A 21,417-nucleotide genomic window follows, 5' to 3' on the forward strand; every position below is an offset into this window, starting at 1 on the left:
TATGATGGATCTGGAGCTATCTCGACTACGAATCAAGAGTATCTACCATATGCTATTCATCGCTGTATTGAGCATGCTCTGCGAGACCATACACAACACCGCAATCCAGTTGGCTGCGGCCTGTACGCAAGGCTTGGCGTTGCGACATGTGGAGCCCTGACCCTCTGGCACGAGGCAGCCGCTCGGCATCAGCTACGTAGCAACTTTCCCAACACTACAACAACCCCTCCTGCTCCTTGAAGTTAGTCTTACGTTGTCTGACCCGTCGTCGATCCCGCATAGTCCTTTCGATCGCAATTATGGACAAGTTCCAGGCTTTTGGCAAGAACATAAGGTACGTCGCTCAGGAGTAAACACTCCGTGCATGGCTGCGCCCCTACACACCGTGCCATGGCTACCACGGATCTCTTCACCTATCGAACATGGCTAACAGATAGGTTCCTCAGCTCTGCATGGAATACCACAGTCACGCCGCTCGCTACGCGGAACACCCAGTACCTCAAGGAGCAATTCGGTTCTGCAAATGAAAAGGTTCGATTCATCCCATGATAATGCTGTCCTCTTATCTGACCGCCTGCAGACACAACTGCCCGACGAGTACGTCGATCTCGAGAAGAGAGTCGACGCCCTGAAGCAGGTACATCAGAATCTGCTCAATGTCACGTAGGTCTCACCCTTAGTGTCACATGCTCCAGTGCTGACATCGAGTCTAGTAAGCAATATCAGAACGAGGCATACGACTATCCTCCCAATATTGCAGAATCCTTCGGCGATCTCGGTCGCAGCATCTCTGACAAAGTCACTCTTCTCTCCAAAGCCGGTAGCCCTGCTGAGGCGCAGGCTGCATTCACGGCCCCTCCTTCAGCCAAGCCTCAACCGAAGACCTTCAACCATGCTATCGCCCGCGCGTCCCTAGCTGGATCCCACCTCCTCACTCAAACCCCGTCTACCGGTACCCAGGATCCCCTCTCGCAAGCGCTTGAGAAGTATGCTCTGGCGGAAGAGAAGGTTGGCGAGGCTCGTCTGGCGCAAGACCAACAGATTCAGGCCCGCTTCCTGGCTGGATGGCAGACAACTCTGAACACCAACATTCAGTTCGCGACCAAGGCTCGCCGCAATGTAGAAAACAGCCGACTTATGCTTGATAGCACAAAGGCAGCCAAGAAGTCCCAGATCCAGGGACGCGGCTTCAACCCGGATGACGAGAGTGCGTTGAGCGAGGAGGCTCGCGCTGAGATTGAAGCCAAGGAAGATGACTTTGTCAGCCAAGTCGAGGAAGCCCAGGGCGTTATGAAGAACGTGAGTTTTAAAGCCGCCTAACATTGTCTGAATCACATGCTAAACTAGCCTAGGTCCTCGACACTCCTGAGCCACTTCGCAACCTTGCCGATCTTATTGCCGCTCAACTCGAGTACCACAAGAAAGCCTACGAAATCTTGTCGGAGCTTGCTCCCGAGATCGATCAACTGCAGGTCGACCAGGAAGCCAGCTATCGTCAAAGTCGAGAGGGTGCATAGGCGCCTAAATGCTTAGCGGGCATTGGAAGTTGAGGCGGGAGTGGAGGTCCGGAACCTTTTGATACCACGTAGATTGTCACCGGGCAGATGTCCGGCTGGATGTCTGAGCACCATTGAATGCACGCGAGCGCTAGGTGGGCGCTTGAAACAAGAATGCCATATCTTCCACTTGCTTTCAATTCAACCTGTAGAGTATTCTGTTTCCGGCAAGCTAGCCGAGACTGCGGCCTTTGACCTCATCGACCGCATCTGCAGCTTCCTGAGCCGGACACAACTAAAGACCTCACCCTGCGGTGTGCCTGTAAAAACATTGGACGAAATATTCGAAACTGTCGCTCTATTCAACCTCCTCACCCACTGAAAAAGCAATCCCGACCGTCCAGTTCCTGTTACCAAACCACATCGTCTGCTTAAATTCCTCGATTCCTCTTACTGCCTTGTCCTCCAGACGCATCAGCAACACAGTCAGAGCACGATAGACGAGACTACCAGCAGCTGCATCTGTCTGCATTGAATATTGTGGCGTTCACATTCGATACTGCACAATGGCGAATGGGTGAGTCCACTCCGCTCAATTCCCGGTCAACTCCCGCCGAGCGGGCGTCCTGGGAGGCGCCGATTTACATTGCACTCTCTTGTTCGTCTGGACATCTGTTATGGAATCGGCTTGCAGACTTGTTGCTTAAGATTCTGGGGCACTGCGGTTCCTATTCCGTTATCAAGGATTATACGGCGCGGCGCAGTCCAACGTGTTAAGAGGCGGTTTACCTACCAACATCCATGACAGCAGACTTCTGCGCAACTCAGGTTACTTTCGGTCTATGTCGACAATTCTGGAAGCAGACAGCCAACGACTCCCGCAGCTGCCTCCTTCCTTTGCATAGCACCCTCTACTGCTCTTGTTTCGTTCTCCGGCAAAACGATCTACCAGTGCACCAGCTAATACTCTCCTAACAGTTGGTCTCTAATCATTGGCCTCCTTGTGGTCGTCGCGCTCAGTATAGCTGCGTGGGTGCTGAGCCCCAAAGGCGAGAACCAGACGTACGTTAGCCCTTACCCCTCCTCACCTTCCGCCGCATCAGCACGTGGCAGGAGACAAAGGGAAACGCGTCCTCCACAGCTTCACTAACGAGAAACAGAGTGTGGCGATCAACGCTCGTATTGTCGTTCGCAAGTTGTTATATCATGTGGGGTAGGTTTGCCCCCGCCCTTCTCATCTACACACTAGGTCGTGCTCCGACATGACATGCTGACAGTTGTAAACAGCCATCGTCTTCTTAGCCCAATGGCACCCGCTCATCGAGCCGAAGATGGGCAAGCTGCGGCCGGGCTATTCAGGAGGAAGCTAAACACTCAGGCTCGGAGGCTGGAGGCCGCCCGTGGCTGCTGCTGGTCTCAGACCAAAAGATGTGGATCGGTTGAAGAACCCAGATTAGCCTTGGTGAAAGACATAGCATAGCGAGGCGCAAATATGTCTTCAATGTATCAAACATTTGATCACCAGCTCCATACTGCGGCGCGCAGGGGGGCACGCCGGCTTCGCCCCTCTTCGCCCCTTTTCTCGGGTACACTAGACAGACAAACAATGTCGTCTTTGGCTATGAAACAGTCTTTTGAGACTGAGACCGCGAAGCTCAAGTTCAAGTTTCCAGGAACCCATGAAGATACGGTCTTCTGACGTGAGCTCAAGGCCTGATGAGTGGTCTCACGAGGGTATTCTCGTGCACGCCGATTATTTGTCTACTTTTCCCCGTCATTCTCTTTCTCCTTCTCCGCATCTTGTTTGTCCCTTGACGGCAGCTTAATCTCCTCCATTGTCTCTGCTTCGTCCTCGTCGTCATCGCCACCATCATCACTGTCGTTCTCCTTTTCCGCTCCTTTGCTTTTATCCGCTCCCTCCGGAGTCTTGGTCGTCGCCTTTTCCTTTTCACCAGGTCCCGCATCTTTTTGAGCATCCTCGCCAATGAAAAGCATAGTCTCCTCTCCGTCGCCATCAGCGTCCTCCTCGTGGGCGTCTTTCTCCTCGGCCTTTCCCTGCACGACTTCTTTTGCCGCGAGCACCTCCTCCCGTTCCTTGTCGTCCATGTGCCCCAGTATCGCGCCCAGCAGATCCGGCCCGGCGGTCCTGATGCTGCCGCCGCCGGGAGAGCGTACTTCGCTTTCGAAATTGCTGCCTCGGCGGTCTTGCTCAGAGATCGGCTTCGGCTCGGTGGCTGAGGAGGTGTCGAGCTTGACAGGCGCCGGCGCGGGTGTAGAGTCTGACTTTTTCTCCCCACTCGTGGCCGGGGAGGTGCTCTTGGTTGCGGCGCCGGCCGCGGCAAGGGGATCCTGAACGTGCGAGGTCGTAGGCGTCGGGTGCTCGGGCTGCGCAAGCTTGGCTGAGTCATCGGCAGAAGTTGCTGGAAATTTAGAATCGGGGCTGGAAAGATTGAGACGCCCGAGTGCTTCACGGGCTGAGCGCTGAGGGGAGTCTGGGGGAATGGCGGTCGTGGGTTCGTCGGAGGGGCCAGAATGTGGTATTGGTGGCACCGGCGGTACTTCTTCCTCCTCTTCGGTGCCTTCGGCAATGGTTGTGACGTGGCTGCCTGTGCTAGGAGTGTGACGATGTCGCCGGGCCGTCTGCGCTGGAGTGGGCTCTTGAGGTGGTGAAGATGCAGTTGGGTCTGTGCCGTTCTGGCTGGGAGCGACAGTGGTGTCTTTACGCAGGATCTGCATGCTGGCCTGTGATGGGTTTGCTTCTGTGGGCGTGGGATGTGCTGGGCTCTCTGCTTCTTCTCTTGGTCCTTCGGCTTCTGGTGGAATCGTGTAATTGTCATCAGGGATGAGCTGGTATTCATCGCAGACTGTCTTGAATAGTATATAGATGCCGTGAGTGGATTCTATATGCCAAAACACTTCCCGATGTTGGAACCATGCGTGGGCAAAGATCCGGTATACCCTTCGGAAAATGTTGGTAAGTTGACGCATGCTTTGGTAGGCGCTGCCTGATTCCCCACCGCCCAGTTGCAGTCGCGAAGGGAAATGTTTCGTGCTGGTCAAGACATTTGCTGCCCAGTCCAGGGTATGGTTGACGTAGTCGATGGCGCAGCATGATTTTGGAGGCTCGTGTACCGCGCAAAGATACTGCCACTCCGAAGCTCGCATTTCCGGACAAGTAAGCGACGAGCATGGTGGACTGTCCTCCATAAGTGCGCACGAGACCAAGCCAGCTTTGGTTGTAAGAAAGCGACATATCTCGTATAGCCAGAGGTTTCGGTCTGCGGACTCGCCATCTTCATATTGCGGTGGTCGTGCTATTTGCCGTGCAGTGTCTTTCGTGATCGGTGTGGTATGCGTTGCGTATTGGCCGTGCGTTGAATGCGCGTACAGAGCTTTTAGGTGCTCCTGTAAGGGAAACGCGGAGTCAACCTAATAATGTCAGCGGCTTCTAAGCCAAGTTGCGGGTGTAGACTACCTGGTTGAGAGGGACGAGAGGCGGACCTTTTGCCATGTCCGCTGCCTTCGTGCCTGGCCGTATTCTCCGCCGCGCCGATTCATCCTGCTTGTTATTGGCTTCGTCCTGACTTTCGCTCATAGTAGCGCCGGTCAGAGGACTTTGAGGGCCGAATTGCAGTTCTGGCATCGGCGGGGGCGATGGGAGACGAGGAGAGCTCGACGGCGATACGCCACCCCGCGAGGGTGTCACGGCCGCCGCCATAGTCGGTTCTGACCCTTTTCCAGGACTTTCAAGACCCGTGCGAGCTTCAACCCTCCCCGACTCGTCCTGCTGAGTGCTTGGAGAGCTATGCCGGTGCGGCGAAGTGGAGGTGAGCCTGCTGTTGTATACGGTCGTCCTGGCGCTTCCAAGTGGCTGGGACCCGATTGACGTTGCTTCTTGGGCAGTCGAAGTGGCGTTATTTGAACTCTGCGTTTACTTCACTACCGCACCTCTGGTGCCAACGTCGCGGGCACGCAACCGCGTTCTGTTTCATTCGGCTAACTTTCCTTCTGATATTCAAGACCGGGATGATCGACAGCTAGTCCGTCTTGGGCGCCGTGTCATTTGACTTTCAATGTTCGCCATCGGATTCAAAAGACACTGCCCTGCTCGTCATAGTCACACTGTTGTGTACTCAAGACTTCTCTCCAAACGCACTGATCACATCATGGACGACATAGATGACTCTGACAGCCCGCCTCCCCTACTAGATGTAAATGCGGAGGACTTATCGGCTCCAACTTCCTCATCGTTCAAGGTCCCAATATCCATCATTACCGGTAGGAGAAGCGCTGGCTAGAAGTGAACAGCTACTAACAAACGATGAAGGTTACTTAGGGGCGGGCAAAACAACCCTACTAAACTATATCCTGACGGCTGAGCATGGAAAGAAAATCGCAGTCCTTTTGAACGGCTGGTAGTCCCCCATCATCCAAAGAAGGACAAATGATCTAACATCGAGCAGAGTTCGGAAACACTGCGGATATTGAGAAGTCAATATCTGTAAATCAGGATGAACAGAAGACCGAAGAATGGATTCCACTAGCCAATGGATGTCTCTGCTGCAGCATCAAAGATTCCGGGGTGGCGGCCCTGGAAGCCCTTGTTGAACGCCAAACAGAGAAAAAGTTCGATTACATTCTCCTGGAGACTACCGGCGTTGCAGATCCGGGCAACATCGCGCCCATGTTCTGGATGGATGAGGGCATCGGCAGCTCCATCTACCTTGATGGCATCGTCACGGTCGTAGACGCCAAGAATATCCTCAAGAGCCTAGACGAGCCGTCCCAGGAGGAGATCCCAAATGAAGAGGATCATGCTCACGGCTCAGGTCCACTGATGTCCACTGCCCATTTGCAGATCTCACACGCTGATGTGATCCTACTGAACAAGACCGATCTGGTAGATGCTGACCAGCTGAGCCTAATCCAGGACCGAGTTCGGTCGATCAATGGCTTAGCAAAGATCATTCCTACCAAACACTCGATAGTGGATGACCTGTCTGGGACAGTTCTCGACCTCGAAGCTTATTCCACATTTCCGACAGTCCCGCCATTCCACGCCAAAGGCCACTCGCACCTTGATCCATCTATCTCTACCGTCACCTTGTCACTCCCCGCCTTCGAGCTGCAGAAATTGCCCATGCTGGAACACTGGCTACAGAGCGTTTTATGGGATGAAGGAGAGCCGAAACCATACGAGATCCATAGAACGAAGGGTTTCATCCCGGTCACAGATGGAAATGCAAGAGTTGTGCAAGGCGTACGAGAGATTTTTGAGATCATCGAGACCCAGCGACCAGCCGAGAGCGAAGGCAAGATTGTCTTCATCGGACGGTACTTGGATAAGATACCTGGCTTCTCATCGACAGCATGACGGTCTTGTTGGGCCAGAGGAGAGGCTACAGGGCGACTGGTCTCTCTAGTACCGAAAGGCCAATACTGGCTCAGTTGCTGACGAGGAGACAGATTCTCGCTAGAGCTAGGCGCGTAGCTGCTAGGGCTTGTTGTCTTCACCAATTAAAAATTTGGACGACAGTTAAGTCAGACTAGACATAGCCATTAACGATCCTGGACTACAGTTTTGCATAGCGCTTGTAGCCGGTGTCGGTGGCAGCTTGGGCTGCTTGCGCTTCTTGATACCCCCGAAGCTACCGATCTGTGAGCGTTGTTTCAAGGATATCGATCAGTTGGAGACCTCCCAGGGTGTGATTACACCCTCCGCCATTTGATCGTTGGTAGAAATAGAGTTGAGGAAGCGTCAAGCCTTGGCACAGTGACTGTGACTTGCAAAGGTGTCCTCCAGTCAGGCAAATACGAGGCGAACTCGAGATTGTGAGATGGTCTTTGACCTTTGACATTGCACACTATTGCATAACAGAAGTCTCCAGCTCTGCCTGGGTCCCGCAACAACAGGTACGCGCATTCTTACTCAGTGAGAAGTCTGTTGACATTGTCTCAGCAAACACTCAAGCAGGAGTATGGCGGAGACCAACATGCACACCCCGCGCACCGGTGAGGAAACACCTAAGACTCCCAGAACCCAGAAGTGCTATCTGGAGGATCCGATGGAGGAGTCGCCTATCAAGCAGCCAATGATCGACGGCAGGGAACATGAGCTGGTTCACCGATTCGCCAACGATAAGTGCCTCAGGATCAACGCAAGCAAGACCTTGAGCGAGTCCGGATCTCAGAGCGACTCAGATGACGAGGCGCATGCTGAGTTGCCGCAACCACCAGAGTATTGGAGAAAGGACACGGAGGATTGGGTTCTCAAAGGCTTTGCTGAAGCTCGATCTGAGTTGGTCGAAGATGAGCGCGATGAGGGTTTGGTATACGACGACATCAACCCCTACCAGGCCGACATTCAGAGCAAGGATACTATTCCTGCGAAGCAGAACAGCACCGCCAAGGACAACACATCCGACCGGGTCAGCGGCACTGCCTTCGTGCGCCAAGCCAGAGAAAATGCCGAAGTGCGAGCGGTGATGGCTGGAGTATGTCATTCGCTAGAGAACCCTGAACCTCTGGTGCCGCAAGATTGGAACGAGCGGTTGGTTGAAAAACGTGTGCGGCGAGGATGTCAGCTGATTCTTCGTCGGCAAGGACGCTGAGCGCGTGATGATGGTGGATCAACCCCATTCAGTCTTATCGAGCGACATGACTGCGGGATACTGGTTGAAGAGAAGTGCTGGACCAAGGAATGATAAGTGAGATTCCGGCAGACCTTGCGAGCCGTCCAGAGCAACAACTGCAGAAACGGCAAGACGGAAATTATCGAAGACCGAGCGGCCAGCCAAGAGATCAACACGAAGCCTTATGCAGCATCAATGAAAAGTGCTTCCATACAATGATGTTCTTGACCAGCAACCTCTGTGCAGTCAGTAAAATAATATTAGGCAACGAGCCGCCTTGAACGGTCGCCCTACAGAGTCTTGGCGCCTTATGTGGACTAGCGCAGTTCCAGATCCACATGCTACTCCTCACTTTCACCCTTACGTAAAAGCCTGGGTTACATCCCACATAGCAAAGAGATGCATAGAATGATTATCATATTAAAGTTAGCTGCCATCCCGTCTCTCCTTTACTAGCACCTCAACAGACTCTCCTTCTCGCATTTACTTCCAGTCAGCGCCGCCTGACTCCCAATTTGACTGACAAGACACCAGATCTCATGGAGCTAGGCGACCAACCTCGTCGGCTCTTTAGATATCTACCCAGTCATGGAGTTCAGTCTGCAGATAATAGCCCAAAACTGCTGATATGTTGGATGGGGCAAACGGCTGGACAGGTCATGCGATTATCGTTGTCCTCGTCGTATTTGACGTATGGAGCACAAGCATATTGGTGGGCAGCTGATGCATGATGCACCATAAAATTGCGAAGCGTTAGGCGCATTCGGGCTGTCCCTTTCATGGAAAACTGTCAATACCAAAATCTGGAGCAGCACTATTCAAGGCCTTCAATTTCAGGCTCCTGTTGCCTCTTGAGAAGCCTAAGCTCTGCGTTACCGACAGCAATATCGGCCTTGTCTGGACTGAATGGACATGCGGCTTGCGGCAGTCTCTACCGACTTATGTTCGGGACCGCAACAATGTCCAGAGCGTACCAGCTTGTCCATCGGGGGCAGCCCACCCGTGCTCACCGACATCTCTAGACACTACCAGTCTACTGGGCCATGGTGGAAGGAGCGTGACACACCCAAAGCACCACGCAAACCATATCACCCCATCTCAATCCCCACAGCCTTGTGCTCCGGCAGGCTGCTCACTATCTTTCACTTCTCCTGAAACCCCAGCCTTGTGCCGTCTTGGCAAGTAGATGCCACCATGACTCCGCAGGCAGTTTTGGGTGCTCACTATCATCACCTTTGCTTGACACCGCTACTCGTTGGTATGTGCCTCTGCCTGACGCTCGAGTATACTACTTGCCCTGGTCTGTCACCGGAAAGATCCTGCCCTTCACAGTGACATTCGTTGTGGCAGCAGGCGCCTTTGTTGGCTCGAGCGCAAGACACTCTCCTCTGCTATTTAGCAACTCATTACACCTTCTTCTGCAATGTCGCCTGAAGACACCCTTTCATCTATTCATTCCAGCGAGGCCGAAGACGATATCCACATGTCGGACGCTCCTCTTAGTCCTCCAATGGGCTCCGAAGGTGATGCGTCTGTCGACCTTACCGAATCTGACGCTGACAACGCCGACGACAACGACGACACCACCGGTACCCACGACTTCGACCGCAGAACGCGAAATGGTCGTCCATTTCCTGTGCCAATCCGGGCTGTCGGCCATATCGACGGCTACCCCGTTGAAGGCACGGTTGTCCCTCCTGGTCTCTCATGTTACGAAGTGTGCCAACAATACCCAAACAGTCTGTATGGGGATGGTCTAGACCCATTCATGCAGCACAATTGGTCATGTGGTCAAATCTTCAATTGCTTAAAGAAGGATGCCCGGCAGGCATTGACCCGAAACCACAAAACTGCAGACAAGAACCTATCCAACGCCATTGCCAAGCGCATGAACAAACGTCGTTTGAAGCTGCGGCGCGATGGGACTTGGGACATGTTGATGCTCGGCCCAAAGATTCGCGAACAAGGTTGCAATATGCGAGGCAATGGTCGCTTTCCTGGTCCTGCTCCTCCTGCTCCACCTGCTCCCACCCTTCCTCCTCAGCCAACACCTCCCCAATCAGCTCCTTTCCAGCCAGGTGCTCTTGGTACTCCGAACCCTCTGGTCCAGCAACAGCCACCTTCTACGTCTCTAACCCTCCAGCCTGCGGTCGGTGCACCGGCCTACGATGATGAAACTCACCCCCAGGATGAGTTCTTCTCTAACAAAATCCGTTGCCCTCCCCGTCCCGACCCTCACGCTGGCGGGTTCCATGAGCTACCACCTTACAACGAGGCTATGGAAATCCGCCGACTGAGTTTGTTCCCTGGAGAGGATGGTTACCTGCCGCTACTCCCAGCAAACGAGGAGATCAATAGAGCCATGCATGCCTGGGGCGTCACTATGCAGCAAGTCAGACGTGCAAATCTTAATCAACCCGCCGCTCACGGCTATCAACAGCAGATCTATCCTGCGCAGAATGGCTACCATCAGCCTCAAGTGCCACGAATGCATTCCTGGATGCCCCTGCAAACGCATCAAAACTTGGCTCATGTACAGCAGTCACCAGATAGAGCGCACAGCTATCAGAGCGTCACTAGCCTCGAAAATGGAGAAAATCATACAAGTACAAACTGGAGCCACCAAGATATAGACGAATTCACGACCCCAAACCACCTGCATTACACCTACCCCGACCCCAGTTGGTCAACCCGGTCGAACTACGAGTGGATCCAGGATGGCCTCGACAATGCTCAAAACCTGCAGCAACCTCAGCAGAGTGTCTATGAGCCGGGCCAGAATGCATTCGAAGTCACTCCGTGGGATGCAAGTGTCAATCCATTTGCCAACAATGGCAACTTCTCGTCAGGTCGCCAGTTCCTCCCAATCCCCCAAAGCGAGTTCATGTACGATTTGGATCGCAACAACGACATCAAGTACCAATCCGAGCAAGGTGTTGGCCAGCAGCTCGAAGCCAGATATCAGGAGCACAAAGAGCAGCCTTGATCTACAGAGAGCTGGAGAGTGAATAGACAGGCGTTACCCAGTGTGGATGTTGAAGCAGGAGAAGCACGTGTAGACAACCCTCTCAAAGACTGTATCGTTAGGTTCGCAGACTGTATTGTTAGCATTGTGGCTAATAGTGTTAAATCCTACGAACAGAGGTCCATATCCAGGGCAAGCGGTAGTTGAAAGAGCCAGAATGCAGAAATCATGATTGTCGAAATATGCTGTTCAGTGTTATTTCGAAGCCGACTCTTTTGTCCCGAATTGTATTTGCTAGGCCCAGATTTGCTATACCTTTGATTTCAATGCCTTTGTCCAAAAGTAGATGGAAAGGCCTTGTGCGTGACTATGCCTGGCCTTGCAACATCTCTTCTGCATGAACATAGCAATACTTGCTTTGTCAAGCCACACTCCTAAGATCTTTGCTTAAGTATGGTAGCTTGCTATACATCACAGCACAAGGTTTGTTTCTGATCACTCGTATAAGACCACACTTCTCTCTTCAGGTACAATTCTCCCCTCACTTTCTCCAGTAGTGCTCACAGGCTGATTACCAAGGACTTCATGTCAGTGTGTCACTCTGCCTGGGTGAAGCTGAGGCTTCTGGAAACGCCGATTGGTTACTTATGCTTCCACTCCTGCCTCGTTTGCCTTACTATAGCTCCACTACCGGATTTAAAAGGCGTTATATTTCTATAGAGCATTGCAAACATCTTGCGCTCTCTTGAAAACTGCATTCCTTTTGGCACGCGTGCAGACGCTACTTGTACTGCTTTCCTTCCACTTGTGAGCATAGCTGGACGCTTGTACATCTACCCAAAAACTCTCCGGCTCATCCAATATCATTCATCATGGATCGTAAAGCATACGATGCTGACGACTTTGATCCTCTTGGACCCTGCGATTCCGAGATATTCCGTCTCCTTAGATATCCCAACGGCTCGACACAACTAACAAATCAGCACTATTCAGACATCACGAGATATCCTAGTTCAACTGCGACTGGTTTTCGGCAAACCGAAAACCTCCACACCACCTTTCCTCGGCCTGACCGCGGATGTCCCACTTCAGAGACCACATATCATGTAGCTCGTACAAACACGAACATTCCACATAGCACGTCTCATGTCTATCCGGAAGCGACGCCAGCCATGCAAGCGAATGCTCCTGTAGCAACTACTGCTAATCCGATGACTCTGCATGGTACCCATCCCGCAGCATTCGATTCCAATCGTCATTCACGGAACGTAGTCGCAGGGGCCAGAACTTCACCGAGCCTTCATCTCAACACCCTTGTAGAGACAATCTATGGTCTACCACTACCATTCACCAATACTCACAGCATCAACACAGCCGTGTCCACCACACCAGCTTCACACACTCCTGATCATAACCCCACACACTCTACCGCACAAGACCAGAATTCAGATGTCGGCGTCGGCAATATCATACAAACCCCGCCACAACAGCTTCAAGCTCACGCATCAACTCCTCCTGTCGTTGCTGATTCGTATGGAGAATGTCCTAGTAACTACGCCTCATGGAAGTTCTTCCCAGGAAAGCATGTTGTGCCACCACCAGGTCTATCTTGCTACGACGTCTGTCAGCAATTCCCGAATTCACTTAATCATGCAGTACTAGACGCATTTTTGCAACGCAACTGGTCCGCTGGCGAGATCAAAGAGTGTCTGCCCAAAAACGTACAAGATGCTCTCAAGGGAACGACCGCTGCCGAAAACCCAACCTTCCTGACCAATCGATTGACCAAACGTACAACGAAGTTGATCCAAGATGGCTTATGGGACAACCTGGTTAGCAATGGCCGCAACGGCAACTTCCTTCGCAACGATGGTCGCCCAGCTGATATGCCGAAGCACAAGAGCATGAGAGAACCTCTGCCTCCCTTTGCAAGTGTTGTCCAGCAGACTCGTGCTGCAGGAGTGGTCACGCGGGCTAGAAACGCTGCGAATCGCCGGGTGACTGCGGGGGAAGCTGCAATGGCTTCCAGTGCTGCTCTTGCTCAGAGTGGTTCTGTTCTCGCCACGACTGCCGGCAACACAGAATTGTACGAAGAAAAGCAAATGTCTGATGTTCAAGCTGGCTTCGTTCAGCATGATGAGGATGACTTGACGGATGGCGAGGATGAAGATGGGAGCGATGCGGAGTTGGCCTAGCTGACAGAATCTCGTCAGGCGAACGACAACATAGGCATTCTCTGATGCAGTTGTCTCGGCATGGCACAGGGACGCAGTGGTCACATCACAGAGACTGCGCATATAATGTGTTGTAGCGTGGGTGGTAGGGGAGTCAGCATGGCTTGTACTTCTAGGTGGTTCCGGCCAGGACGGTAGCGCTCTCGAGTCTCCAAGCTTGCAGAAACTCGATATTGAAAGTGTAATAAGGATGCATATCATAGATGAATCAGCATTGTCGCACTCATTATGCGCTCATCACGTGCTCATCATCACATCTGTTACGTGTGACAGGGAATTGTTCCAGAGTTCGTTGGTAGACAGGTATCACGGTCCTATGCGCTGGACCTTGTTTCTTTAGCCGTAGAGTATGACTTGCTCGCTGGCAGACCGTGGGAGAAGATTCCTGTTTGTCACCCTGAGGCGCAGCCATAATGCTCGCGCAAGGTCGAATGAGACGAGGGCGAAGCGACCTTTAGTAGCTTGGTACCCGGTTTGTTTCAGGAGGTTCAAGCCTCGTCGCCTCGTTTGGACATCCAGCGCTGATTGGGCCGGAAGGCAAACCATCGGACCAGGATACTGAAACCTGGAGAAAGTGGATCTATGACGCTTCCTCCCCCCTGTCCCGAAACTCTCGATCCCAAGGCAGAAGCATTCGTAAACGTCGTGTTCCATCACTACGAGAGTCACAGTCCTATCATTCGAATACTCATTTCGTTGGCAGCCTACCCGAAGCATTTGCGTTCGAGGCGCCGCCCGATATTGCTGTACGACATGTTACTTCCCTCCGCTTGGTTGTGCCTGGTGGCGAGCGTCGCCGCCCGCTCCCTCTTCGACTTCCGCCTCGTCCCTTTCGACAAAGGTGGAGACCAGAAACCAATCGCTCCTCCCAAGCATGGCCTGGAAATCCCCAAGATCGGCCTGGGGCTATGGAACTCCAAAGCAAAGCTCGCCACCGACGCAGTAGAATCCGCCTTCGTTGCAGGTTACCATCATTTCGACTCGGCCGCCGCATACTCCAACGAGGGCTACGTCGGCAAAGGCCTCGGCACGGCCAACATTTCCCGTCATGAATACTGGATCACCAGCAAGCTCTGGAACGATGCGCACCAGCCCTCGAAAGTCGAGCCTGCGTTACGCCAGACTCTCGCCGACCTCAACACCACCTATCTAGACCTCTATCTGATGCACTGGCCCGTTGCCTTCGTTCCCGACAAAGGCTCCCGCACCATCATCGACCAAGACACCTCCATCACCGACACCTGGAAGGCCATGGAAGACCTCGTGCGCCAGAACCTAACACGCCACATCGGCATCAGCAACTTCTCGCCGCGGCAGATCGACCAAGTCTTGAAGAGCTGCAAGATATGCCCCTACGCCCACGAGTTCGAGACCCATCCCTACCTGCAACAGCAGGAATTCGTGGAATGGCACCAGGAGCGCGACATCAAAGTCATCGCCTACAGCCCACTGGCGAACCTGAACCCGACCTACAACGGCACGCACCCGAAACTGCCGCCCATCACCGAAGACGCGTTCTGGGTGGAGATGGCGCGCAACAAGAGCGTGACGGTCGCGCAGGCCGTGCTGGGTTGGGGCATGCAGCGCGGCACGGTCGTGATCCCCAAGAGCACTCATGAGAAGCGCATTGTGGAGAATTTGGGGAGCGTGCACGTCAAATTTGAGGATGAAGAGATGGTGAGGATCACGGAGCGGGATGAGAAGGCGAGGTTCAACGATCCGGGCAAGAGCTGGGGTGTTGAGTTGTTTGAGGGCCTAGATGGAGGGAGTAACAGGTTCTTGGCTGCGGAGGAGCAGGAGGAGTTGTAAATCGTAGTTGTCGTTGCTTGGGATCAGGAAGATTGGAATGACGTTCTTGTAGGAATATGGGTTTGGAGGACGAAATTGCGAAAACAGGGCTCGGCCTGGGATGCTTATACACGAGACACACGAATTGGAATGCGAGACGACGGGATTGAAAGTGTAACGATAGACTTGTAAGGTCTTTTTGGATAGGTGTGCAATTGCCGCCGTTCCCCATTCCACAATGCCTGTACAGCTCCAGCCTGCGCCACCAGATGTTCCCAATGCTATGCAACTCCAGTGAACCAGCTGATGATGGATCGATTCGCTACCGACACCCGCAACGACAAAGAGCTCGCTAATCGCAGCAATCAACGATCGACCAGCACGTCTCGCCTACTTCATGTCTGGTTCATGCTATGGATGTGCCTAATCCTCGATATCTCGGTGCCGCGCCAGTACCTTGCGTTGGTACTCCTCCGAGTCCTTCTCATGCAGTTGAGCAGCTTCATTGTTCAGTGGGCTCGCGTTGTTCGGCTCGCCGAGCAGGCTTTGCAAGCTCAGTAGGACTGTCTGCACGTTGTAGACTGCGCTCCACTTATCTTTGAGGATGTCGAGGCAGATGCGGCCTGAGAAGTCGATGTTGGGGTGATAGATTGGTGTCTTGAATAGTACTGTGGGTGGCGAGTACGGGTAGTTTGAGGGGAAATCAAAGGACAGCTTCAGCGAGAGGTCGGAGTAGGGTGTGTCCTTGGGGCCGATGATAGTGGCTGTCCAGGACAGCATGTTGCCATCGGCACCCGGAAAGGCGGAGATGCCAGGCGTTGGAGACATCATCAGGGCCATTAGTTCGGATTGTAGTCTGAACGTTGTCAGAGCAGGTAGCAAATGTGCTTACAAGGTACTCACCTTTTAGTAACGCTCTGGGTGTCAGCTCGCTTGGTGCTGGCACCTAGCTTCTGTTGTTCCGCCATGGTAGGTTGACCAGGAGCAGCGTTCTGTGTATCCTCGAGGGCGAACTCCATGTTAGATCGAGGTCTTTTTGTCTTTTTGTGAGTTTCAGGTCGAGTCCGGGTGCGGGAGAATGGCGCAATGTGAAGGAATGCTGAAAGCGGAGACAATGCCTGACAACGGACGGAGGGTTCTGATCTAGGCTTCGGTCAATGCAAGGCACAGATGCTCTCGTGACTTGATGCGCTTGAATAGAAGATGCGAAGTTAGGATGTAGAGAGATGTGCAAAAGTGAGGTTACTGTAATGCCTCCGTAAGGTTGCGGGTGCCTGAACCTCGGGTCCTGTGTTTACCCGGGTCGCGCTTGTGGTCGCTGCAGTGACGCGAGTTCTTTATGACGAAAGCCTCATCGCCAATCGATCCCCATCAAACGCGTCCAGACTAATCACGTTCACGTTCACGCGACATAGATCAGCACGCGGCCATGGGACCAACATTGACGGGGACATGATTTCACCATGAACGGAGTCCAGCACTCGCAGTTGGCGCCGCTGCCAACTCACAACGTTCCCTTCCGTATCGTTTCCAAGACAATCGGCGCTGGCGCATATGCATGGTAAATTTGCTTGTCCGCATCTGCGTTCAGAGGCCTCGAAGTAAGGCTGATCAATATCACAGTATAAAAAAGGCCGCTCCGAAGCGAGAAGAAAGCCCGATCTTCGCCGTTAAATTCATACACAAAGACTATGCACAGAAATATGGCCGCATCAAGCAGAAGCAACTCCAGATGGAGGTCACTTTGCACAAGTATGTCGGTCAACACAGAAACATCATAGAGTTCTACGACAGCGGCGAAGATGATGTATGGATGTGGATTGCGATGGAGTTGGCAGAAGGTGGTGACCTGTTCGACAAGGTGGAAGCCGACGCTGGGCTGAAGCCCGAAATCGCCCATGCTTATTTCACACAATTGATCAATGCGGTGAGTTACATGCACTCGAGAGGCATAGGACACCGAGATCTGAAGCCTGAGAATGTGCTATTAGACGCAGACGGCAACCTGAAGCTGGCAGATTTTGGCATGGCTTCATTGTTTGAATACAATGGAAAGAGAAAGAAGGTCGTTACACTGTGTGGGAGTCCACCATACGTCGCTCCTGAGGTATTGACTTGTGGATCACACGACAAGACCAAGGCAGTCGGCTACGATGCAGACAAGGCGGATATCTGGTCCTGTGGTGTGGTTTTGTTTGTTCTATTAGCCGGCAACACCCCTTGGGGCAAGCCCGTTGAGGGCCGAGACGAGTACGGACGACCGAACGAATACAGTGATTATATCAATTCGAATGGCAGACCGGAGGACGACCTTTGGCAGGGTCTTCCAGATGATGTTCTATCACTTTTGAGAGGCATGATGAGTGTGGACGTCAGTCGAAGATTCTCCCTCGAGGCGATCCGGCGACACCCATGGTTCACACAGGCCAATAACCAGATCAACGATCAGGGGCTCTTCAATGACCCACTAACGACTGCCACGACCATGTTCGAGTCTCTAAGGGTGAGCTTCGATGCAGTTCCGCTCAAGGGCAGCCAGAGGCAAGATACGGACGCTATGGAACTTGATGGCCAGAGTCAAGAGGAGTTGGCAGCTCAGCAGCTTGCTTCAACGCAGCCTATGGCTCCGGGAGAAGATATGCTGTTTGATTGGGACAATCCCCGGAAACCGGTCTTTTCGTCAACGCAGCCATTGAACAGTCGCGCAGTATCTTCGACTCAATCCCTTGCCCTGCCTAATTTCCTCGCCGAAGAACCCTCCATGTCCCAGTTCGCTGCGATGCCTAGCGTTCCCATGAGCAGAACGCAGATGGCACGCAAGTTCCGCGACATTCTACCGGCTCAGAGCTTGACCAACTTCTATTCATCGTGGTCACTCAATCTACTGGTGCCACTCCTCATCGAAGCACTAAGTCACCTCGGAATACCCACCCCCAGCGTTCCCCGCCCATCAGCGCAGGACTACGAAAGCACCATCAAGGTCTCTGCTCTAGACAGCCGAGGATGTCGCTTAACGGGCAAGATTGCCATTGGTGTAGTACATGTTGCAGACGGGGCGGTGGTTGAAATATCGTTTGTCAAAGGTTCGGGCGATCCGTTGGAATGGCGACGATTGTTCAAAAAGGTCGTCGTATTATGCAAAGATGCAGTGTACAAGCCTGATGAGTAGAGAATAGCTGGTCTCCATCGTATTGGTACCGTCAAGGATAGAATAGGCATGTCAATTGGGTGCCACGTGACGCCCGTGGGCCAGAATCCCAGCCTCGGCTCGCACGCGTCGCTTGCAGCGTCATTGATCCTCCGACTCAGCCGCTTTCACATGCAATTTCAGGTGCGATGGCCGAAGCTGAGTTTCCACAGCACTTCTGACTGCCCATGTGATCAATTGCGACTCTCGGCCTCCGATATTTCGACACGTCTTCGCAGTTTCTCCCTCTACAGAGTCTCATCCTACGTAAACCTGCTGGTAAACCCTCAGATCCATCCGCAGAGCTCACCAACACCAGTTCAGAAGACCGACAGCCGCAACGATGTCTCTCGCAGACGGTACGCAACTCGCCCTTTCCATCCAACGGACCCCTTCCTAACCCGTGCCTCAGAAGCCTTCCCCTCCTCCGCCGCCTTCGACGCCATTGCATCCGCCCTCTCCGCCGACGCAGCCGAGACCAAAAACGCTATCAAGCAAGGCCAGGCCGTCTTCGCCTTCAAGCTAAAGAATACCTCCGGCAAGGAGGAGGCGTGGCACATTGACCTCAAGGAGACCGGCCAGGTCGCCAAAGGCGAGGCGCCAGCGGGCAAAAAGGCCGATGTCGTGCTCTCTCTGAGCGACGAGAACTTCGGCAAGATGGTGACGGGCAAGGCTAAGGCGCAGCAGCTGTTCATGAGTGGGAAGCTGAAGGTTAAGGGCAATGTGATGAAGGCCACGAAGATGGAACCTATATTGGCCAAGGCGAGCCCGAAGGCCAAGCTATGAGTACTCGTGTTGGAGGAGGAAGAATAAAATATGTATATTGTTACATGTTCCAGAGGGTCCGACGCTGGTGCCATTGAAGACCAACTCCTGCAGGCCTGATGTTTCAATACTTTCCTGAGTTGACGAGATGTAGACATGCCTCCGCCTACCCAGCATCGAACGTCTCGAACTCGTCAGTCAAAGTACACGTTGTCCACCTTATGGACACAGATCTTGCCCGATGAACTGCTCTTCAGCACCACCTTTGGATCATCCTTGCTGGCCTTGACCTGCTTCCTGCAGCCTCGTCAGCACTCCACGTACCTGTGTCGGTTGGTGGGAGATAAAACTTACCCATCCACGCTCTTCCCCTTCTTCAACACCTCAACAACATCCCCATCTACCCATCCCGGCATGGCCTTCCAGTACGCCTTGGTACCCTTCTTGGGCAGACGCTGCAGGGAGGCTTGCTTTGCGGGGGCCTCAGCGTTGTCTTTGCGCGACCCGACGGTTTTCCCCGACTGAGACTGAGACCCTCCATCCTTCTTGTCCTTCGACGAGTCCTGGCCCCTGTTCACGCCAGCAGTAGTAGCGCTCTTCTTCTGCGCCTTGTGCGCCGGTGCCTCTTCCTGTTGCTTGTCCTCCTCCTTCTGCGGCCGCCCGCGCTTCCTACCAGCATTGGCCTTCTGCTGCGGCTTCGTTCCCTTCATCTCCTTCTCCTTCTCCTCCTCCTCCTCCTCCTGCTCTTCACCTTCATCGTCCTTCTCATCGTCCTCATTTGCGCCCTCCCCTCCATTCCGCCCCTCGTAATCCTCCTCCTCCTGCTCATTCGCATCCTTCCTAGCCCTCCTCGCCCTATCCGTATTCCCCACAAACTGCTTTCCCTGCTTACTCGCCTTCTGCTTCTTCTGGTCCGTCGCCTCCTTTTCTCCGTCGTCCATCTGCTCCCATGCCTTCTTGGGCAGGTAGCGCTTACGACTCCCGTCACTCTGCTTCGCCTGCCCTTCGCCTTCCTTGGTCTGCCAGTCCTCTTCTCCCCACTTGTCGAGGTGTTTTTGTTCCTTGTCCTTGTCGGACTTGGGCGTTGTGTAGTCGCCGCCGCGCTTCTTGTATTCAGACGCCATCATTTGTGCCTAGTGTCGAGGGGTGGTCAGTTAGTGATCACGAAAGAACTAGTGCTTGTGCAGGCAAAGCGCAAGGGCTGTTGTATGGTGATGAGCAGAGAGACAGACCTTGCGAGCAGACCATTGTCCCGGCGCGCCGCCCTTGTCGGACTGCTTGATGTCTTCCTTGACCTCCTCGCGGAGTTTGGGGTCCGTGTACTTCTGTTTTGGAGGCATGTAGCTGGAGGGTCTCGAGTATACCCGCGCTGTTCGGTAGGAAAAGATGTTGATCGCCGCAGAAGAGAATGCGCTGTGCAGCGTCCGGGTTGCAGAATACTTTGTTGTAATGGAGGGTGACGAGAATACCAGCATGAATAGCACTACGCATTTCGTCCCCAGCCAGGACGACCTGAATTAGTTACCATCCGCAGACGAACATGTCGTGACGCATCTTCCGCATCATTATTCCCGTGTCGCAGCACCTGGGGACTGTCAGATAATGGCCCAGGATACGTCATGACTACTTGGGAACCCCGGAAAGGTAATTACGGAGATCAGATCCAGCATGCAGGGGCGATCCCGCTAAGACTTTAGCAGCGATCGTGCCTGGAGCCCGCATACTGTATATGCCGGAGGCGAAATAATGCTGTTCACTGTTATCGAAACAGCAGATAGCTCGTTCGCTGAAGATGGTCCATGACTATCGCGCTCAGAGTACCGGCGATGGTCTGCGGGAGAGAAGATCCTTGAGAATGTTTCGGTTTTGTACCTGATAAGTCAAGACGACATGGGCATCGGGAGGGCACCACGATCTATTCACGGATTTGGGAGACGAGAAAAGCGCTCGCATCAGCGTCTAGAGCTCGTATAAGACTGATGGAGTGAGATTCTCTTTCCTTCCCATTTGCCCCATACTCATCTCCTCCCTCTTCGTCCCACATCATGGTGTCCCGCTCATGTTCTCTGCGTGGAGAGCCGGAAGGATGGTCTGCAACACCTCGAAGCTATGGCCACTGGCAGCTTCTCGGTAACATGGGCACACATCAGATATAGTTTTTGAGCATCTTCCATGCAAGACACCTATGTCGACCGACAGCATCACGTGTTTTGACTCGGATATGGTGATACATACCTAGCATTCACTGCCTATTGGCATGCTTTCTGGTTTACATTTAGTGGCCAGGATCGATGGTAGTCTCCTCAAGTCGTGAATGCTCACTTGCTAGGCTGTAGATCACCTGCCCAGC

General features: G+C 53.3%; 12 protein-coding genes across 12 annotated transcripts; 9 read left to right on the forward strand and 3 right to left on the reverse strand.

The window, feature by feature from the left end:
* Positions 1 to 299: 299 nt before the first annotated feature.
* On the forward strand, positions 300 to 1,517 carry HMPREF1541_01813 (uncharacterized protein; the record flags this gene model as incomplete). Its single annotated transcript, XM_008716170.1, has 5 exons — positions 300 to 334; positions 438 to 531; positions 581 to 663; positions 714 to 1,299; positions 1,353 to 1,517. The coding sequence occupies 5 exons, from the start codon at positions 300 to 302 to the stop codon at positions 1,515 to 1,517; spliced, it is 963 nt and encodes a 320-aa protein (XP_008714392.1).
* A 946-nt stretch (positions 1,518 to 2,463) lies between these two features.
* On the forward strand, positions 2,464 to 2,845 carry HMPREF1541_01814 (uncharacterized protein; the record flags this gene model as incomplete). Its single annotated transcript, XM_008716171.1, has 3 exons — positions 2,464 to 2,558; positions 2,657 to 2,709; positions 2,784 to 2,845. Coding segments are annotated over 3 exons (210 nt in total), but the record flags the coding sequence as incomplete, so codon positions are not given.
* A 412-nt stretch (positions 2,846 to 3,257) lies between these two features.
* HMPREF1541_01815 (uncharacterized protein) lies at positions 3,258 to 5,214 on the reverse strand (the record flags this gene model as incomplete). The annotated part of the gene is made up of 2 exons (XM_008716172.1): positions 3,258 to 4,925; positions 4,972 to 5,214. 2 exons carry the CDS (start codon positions 5,212 to 5,214, stop codon positions 3,258 to 3,260), a joined length of 1,911 nt encoding a protein of 636 aa, XP_008714394.1.
* A 448-nt stretch (positions 5,215 to 5,662) lies between these two features.
* Positions 5,663 to 6,870, forward strand: HMPREF1541_01816 (uncharacterized protein; the record flags this gene model as incomplete). The annotated part of the gene is made up of 2 exons (XM_008716173.1): positions 5,663 to 5,774; positions 5,960 to 6,870. The coding sequence occupies 2 exons, from the start codon at positions 5,663 to 5,665 to the stop codon at positions 6,868 to 6,870; spliced, it is 1,023 nt and encodes a 340-aa protein (XP_008714395.1).
* Positions 6,871 to 7,489: 619 nt separating this feature from the next.
* HMPREF1541_01817 (uncharacterized protein) lies at positions 7,490 to 8,107 on the forward strand (the record flags this gene model as incomplete). The annotated part of the gene is made up of 1 exon (XM_008716174.1): positions 7,490 to 8,107. One exon carries the CDS (start codon positions 7,490 to 7,492, stop codon positions 8,105 to 8,107), a length of 618 nt encoding a protein of 205 aa, XP_008714396.1.
* Positions 8,108 to 9,551: 1,444 nt separating this feature from the next.
* Positions 9,552 to 11,114, forward strand: HMPREF1541_01818 (uncharacterized protein; the record flags this gene model as incomplete). The annotated part of the gene is made up of 1 exon (XM_008716175.1): positions 9,552 to 11,114. The coding sequence occupies one exon, from the start codon at positions 9,552 to 9,554 to the stop codon at positions 11,112 to 11,114; it is 1,563 nt and encodes a 520-aa protein (XP_008714397.1).
* Positions 11,115 to 12,265: 1,151 nt separating this feature from the next.
* On the forward strand, positions 12,266 to 13,288 carry HMPREF1541_01819 (uncharacterized protein; the record flags this gene model as incomplete). The annotated part of the gene is made up of 1 exon (XM_008716176.1): positions 12,266 to 13,288. The coding sequence occupies one exon, from the start codon at positions 12,266 to 12,268 to the stop codon at positions 13,286 to 13,288; it is 1,023 nt and encodes a 340-aa protein (XP_008714398.1).
* Positions 13,289 to 14,080: 792 nt separating this feature from the next.
* HMPREF1541_01820 (uncharacterized protein) lies at positions 14,081 to 15,136 on the forward strand (the record flags this gene model as incomplete). The annotated part of the gene is made up of 1 exon (XM_008716177.1): positions 14,081 to 15,136. One exon carries the CDS (start codon positions 14,081 to 14,083, stop codon positions 15,134 to 15,136), a length of 1,056 nt encoding a protein of 351 aa, XP_008714399.1.
* Positions 15,137 to 15,538: 402 nt separating this feature from the next.
* On the reverse strand, positions 15,539 to 16,134 carry HMPREF1541_01821 (uncharacterized protein; the record flags this gene model as incomplete). The annotated part of the gene is made up of 2 exons (XM_008716178.1): positions 15,539 to 15,971; positions 16,019 to 16,134. The coding sequence occupies 2 exons, from the start codon at positions 16,132 to 16,134 to the stop codon at positions 15,539 to 15,541; spliced, it is 549 nt and encodes a 182-aa protein (XP_008714400.1).
* Positions 16,135 to 16,578: 444 nt separating this feature from the next.
* On the forward strand, positions 16,579 to 18,284 carry HMPREF1541_01822 (uncharacterized protein; the record flags this gene model as incomplete). The annotated part of the gene is made up of 2 exons (XM_008716179.1): positions 16,579 to 16,676; positions 16,739 to 18,284. 2 exons carry the CDS (start codon positions 16,579 to 16,581, stop codon positions 18,282 to 18,284), a joined length of 1,644 nt encoding a protein of 547 aa, XP_008714401.1.
* Positions 18,285 to 18,645: 361 nt separating this feature from the next.
* HMPREF1541_01823 (uncharacterized protein) lies at positions 18,646 to 19,088 on the forward strand (the record flags this gene model as incomplete). Its single annotated transcript, XM_008716180.1, has 2 exons — positions 18,646 to 18,661; positions 18,715 to 19,088. The coding sequence occupies 2 exons, from the start codon at positions 18,646 to 18,648 to the stop codon at positions 19,086 to 19,088; spliced, it is 390 nt and encodes a 129-aa protein (XP_008714402.1).
* A 173-nt stretch (positions 19,089 to 19,261) lies between these two features.
* HMPREF1541_01824 (uncharacterized protein) lies at positions 19,262 to 20,407 on the reverse strand (the record flags this gene model as incomplete). Its single annotated transcript, XM_008716181.1, has 3 exons — positions 19,262 to 19,364; positions 19,422 to 20,200; positions 20,300 to 20,407. The coding sequence occupies 3 exons, from the start codon at positions 20,405 to 20,407 to the stop codon at positions 19,262 to 19,264; spliced, it is 990 nt and encodes a 329-aa protein (XP_008714403.1).
* Positions 20,408 to 21,417: the final 1,010 nt, after the last annotated feature.

Source organism: Cyphellophora europaea (assembly GCF_000365145.1).
Source record: "Cyphellophora europaea CBS 101466 unplaced genomic scaffold supercont1.2, whole genome shotgun sequence".
Lineage (NCBI taxonomy): Eukaryota > Fungi > Ascomycota > Eurotiomycetes > Chaetothyriales > Cyphellophoraceae > Cyphellophora > Cyphellophora europaea.